The following is a 3,938-nucleotide window of genomic DNA, read 5'->3' on the forward strand; positions in this document are numbered from 1 at the left end:
TAAGGGGGAATGCCAACTTTATTTGATCCTTTTAACCAGTGGATGAGTTACAACAGTTTTCCTTTGGGCCATAAAGTTTTATTTCTCACATTTATTACTTTTTGCAGTCGAACATTACAAATGTTTTAGATGCTCTTTGGTTAACTCTCACGAGCATTTCGCATTTGTTTTATACTTAGACGTCTAGACCAAATTACCAGATGTAAAAAATATTTCCAGTTACAAAAAGATTGCCTTAACTACTGGCTATATGCTTTTCTTTGATTCTGTCAAAGGACATGTTGAAACCTGTCAGTAACAATTTCTAGGTAACAGTTTGTGAACACAAAAGACACAAATTAATTTCAATAACATGCTGACTACCATGGTTGCAAATTTGTCTCCAACCGTTACACATTACTGCAAGACATCAGCATGCAATGTGGATACCTTTTTGGAAGAATGCATATAATCATTTCATCCATCCTCTATAATATTCATAACATAATTACATGCTGTTGCGCCCATTCTTAATCCATTTCACTCTACGGGTTATCCTTCATTTACACTAAAATGAGTGTATGGACAGAGTGTGAAGATGGGGGCGCAATCATGGATGAATACGATTTGTCATGCATAGTGGCGAAATAGGAGGAATGAATCAATCAAAACGTATATGTGCACACATCACAACACTGAAAAGTCGTCTGTTCACGGCAGGATGAAAGAAGCAGTCTCCAGTGAAACGCAACTGTTGCATTGTGATGAAAAAAACAGCAGATGGAGCTCTTGCTTTTATCAAGCGTGAAGGACAAAAGCCACTCGAGGAAGCTCTGGTCGTGCCAATCTAGCTTAATGGCTCACATCATTATGGACATAAAATTAGGTTTTGTTCAAAACAACTACACAATGTGCAATAAAATGTTAGCTCGCATCAACAAACATTTATTGAAATTGTCTGATGACAAAAGAAGGCAAAATGAAATAAACCTGTAACCAGTGATGACATTACAGTACATAAGATCAACGAATAATAAGAACAAAATGGGATGCATGGAATGTTGTCACCAGCTGGGTTGACAAGGATCATGGAGAGATCTGCTGGTTTTCATCATGAAAAAATACAAAGAGAGCAGTTCAGCCCGGATACGGGAATGTAGACCTTAATTGATCCCGCTATTATACGTGCCACACAGCGAGCTGTACAGAAAGGATTTTTAAAAAGGAGAGAACAGTTGAATGAGGTGTGACAGGATTGGCCAGCTCACAGCAGTGATTGCAGAAGAGGAAAAGGAGGATGTGGATCAGTGCCATGACGACCGAGCCGTGCAACAAGTGGCACTTCTGCTGCGACTACCGTAGAAGTGACCACTTGATCTGTTCTTTAGCAGACTGAAGAACCTAGGAAGTAAACACTGTTTTAGAACAGCATCTTGTGCGCTAACAGAAACATGCAAGACATTAATGATTAGCTTTTTTTTTTTTGCTCATCTGTTTTTATCTGCAATCAAATAGTGAATGACCACTTTTGGAAAAAGTAACACTGAGAGGACATGGGAGGTGTTACCAACCTGGGTGACGGTCTGCTCAGTCAAAGGCACATCATCCCCCTAAAAGAACCAATAATTTTTTTTAGATTCTGGTCAAACTCACACAATGTACAATGTGTCTTAATAAACCAAAAGGAGGAGGAGGAGCTTACTCTTAGGGCCACACGGTGAACAACTTGCTGAGGGTCACTTTCGAGAATCACCCTGCGGGAGGCAGCAAACAGTGACACAACACCACAACAATCTCAACAGAGGAGCTGCAAAAGCCTGATTGAGACGCTCACAGTTAACTTACCCTCCATCTACAATTTCATCCACAGCGAGGAAGAGCCCCTCCATATTGTCCAACAATGCCCTGCGCTCAACATTTTTTCTGTAGTTTTAGCAGAGAAAAAAAAGTTACGCTTTTTTTCCAAAATATTAATAGAAAACGAAATGTTACAACAAAAATGTTAACAGCATACCTCAACATCTGACTGAGAGAGTCAAAAAGGCAGTTCAGAACAGCCATGAGCATAAGCTGTTGAGATGAAGCTTTGATTAGACTCAGTTTTATCAGCCAATATTACTTTTTCTTGAGGAACACCATCTAAACTATTATGCACCACTATTTCCTTGTGTCCTTAGCCAATAAATTACTGACACTTAAGGAGAGAAATTCCCTTTTCGAGTTATTCCTCATTTGAAAATTGTGCATTGTCAAAAGGAGATGTTTATATGGAATTGAGGCAACTGCATTTTTAATAACATTTTTGAAAACAAAACAACAAAGAATGATGTAGATATACCAGATTAGTTTCATTATTGGTCTCTAATAATAAGCACTACGGAAAATGGATTAACTTAAAAAAAGATAATTACTACAAAAATGAATGCAAGTTTTTACTAATATTATTTGATTACAACACATTAAATATGGGTTTTCTTTTTCACACCACAACTGAATGCAAAACAAAACAAGCAAATTGAGCCATTCCTTATTGGGTAAGAATTGTAATTGTGATAGTATACAAACATGTTCCTCATACCTCATTTTCATGTGAACTTCCAATCACATAAAAGAAGAGGTCAATGTTGCTCTTGTAGACAACCGTGAGGCCTTCCAGTAATGCTATCTCACCTTGTGACACACACACAAAACATATTTTCAACATGCTTATATTTTTGTTCAACTAATATGAAATCTCTTACTGTCTGTCCTGTGTGTTTTGTTGAATATGTTCTTCTCAAACGCTTTCTGTTCCTTCACTGTGGGGTATGTGTCATCATAATACTGTGGATAAATGTAATTGGGGTAATCAAGACACGAGGCATACAAGTGACAAGTTTAAACATATTAAATGAAAATGTACTCTCCCATACCTTGGCATAAAGTCTGTCTCCATCGTTGTCCAGAATGAGAATTGCTTTCACGGTGTACAGGGAGGGTTCCTGTTCAAATTAAATAACACAATGTTGCACACAAACTAGATTTCCATTCCAACACCAACTGCTTATGTTACCGCATTATTCAAGATACAGATACAATAGAACATTGCGAAAACACTTAAGTAAAGAAAACATGCCTTTAAAAATACCATATATAGTGAATTGTAGCGCAGTACTGTTGTAAAAGTTAAAGGTTCAACGTGACACTTCCACATCACCAACCCACAAAGCCCAAGCTAACCTGAACCTCACAGAGGCTAGCTAGCGACTCAAGAGTTTGTGTCATTTGGCTCCTTGGGAAGCTAACCAACTAACGCCATCTCGGCTCACTATGTTGGGCGTAATATTACACGGCGTAGTCAAAAACCGAAAGCTTCTTCGACGCAGCTACGATGTCAAATAAAGATTAGAAGCTACATTACCAATATGAGAGTATCCATCTTGTTTCTCGTTCGAAAAGCTAGCGGAGATCACGTCATACGTACAGTGAATGAGGCTCTTTCCTATTGGCTGACGTAGCTTTCCCTGTGAAGCCTGAAACAGGAAGTCACATTGGCTAACCCAGTTAGCTAGATTTACATCTTTCCTGACGAACCGAGCAACATTTTTTCCTAAAAGCGCGGAGCAACAAATTTAGCTCTTCCTAAAAAAAAATTTTTGGACATTTTTATCATTTTGAAAAAGTGACTCAATCGCTAAAACGCTCGCATTTGCCTTCTAAATGAAACAATTATTTTATCTGTCACGCAATCAGAAAAACACAGGTCAGCCTAGCATTGTGAATTGCGAAATTGACTTGATATGTACGTTTAAACAGTTAAAATGAAATAACTCGGTGTGTGTATATATATATATATATATATGTGTGTGTGTGTGTGTGTGTGTGTGTGTGTGTGTGTGTGTGTGTGTGTGTGTGAGAGAGAGAGATAGATGCTCACTCAGTATCCTGCTAGCTTGATTACATTTAATTCATTTATTTCT

The 3,938-nt window shown here is 38.0% G+C and overlaps 1 protein-coding gene across 1 annotated transcript; it reads right to left on the reverse strand.

Moving 5' to 3' along the window:
- Window positions 1-3,452, reverse strand: copz1 (COPI coat complex subunit zeta 1). The gene is made up of 9 exons (XM_061675171.1): window positions 3,380-3,452; window positions 2,892-2,960; window positions 2,721-2,802; window positions 2,558-2,649; window positions 1,994-2,049; window positions 1,825-1,902; window positions 1,682-1,733; window positions 1,551-1,589; window positions 1-1,380 (listed from the first exon to the last, which is right to left on the reverse strand). The coding sequence occupies exons 1-9, from the start codon at window positions 3,395-3,397 to the stop codon at window positions 1,333-1,335; spliced, it is 534 nt and encodes a 177-aa protein (XP_061531155.1). The 5' UTR covers window positions 3,398-3,452; the 3' UTR covers window positions 1-1,332.
- Between the last annotated feature and the right edge of the window lie 486 nt (window positions 3,453-3,938).

This window comes from Phycodurus eques, chromosome 1 (assembly GCF_024500275.1).
Source record: "Phycodurus eques isolate BA_2022a chromosome 1, UOR_Pequ_1.1, whole genome shotgun sequence".
NCBI lineage: Eukaryota > Metazoa > Chordata > Actinopteri > Syngnathiformes > Syngnathidae > Phycodurus > Phycodurus eques.

Excerpts from the sequence above, each read along its gene's own strand:
- copz1 (XM_061675171.1), bottom strand. Across the intron at positions 1,590-1,681 it reads TTCACCGTGTGGCCCTAAGA|GGGGATGATGTGCCTTTGAC; the intron begins GTAAGCTCCTCC and ends TGGTTCTTTTAG. Across the intron at positions 1,381-1,550 it reads CTGAGCAGACCGTCACCCAG|GTTCTTCAGTCTGCTAAAGA; the intron begins GTTGGTAACACC and ends TTTACTTCCTAG.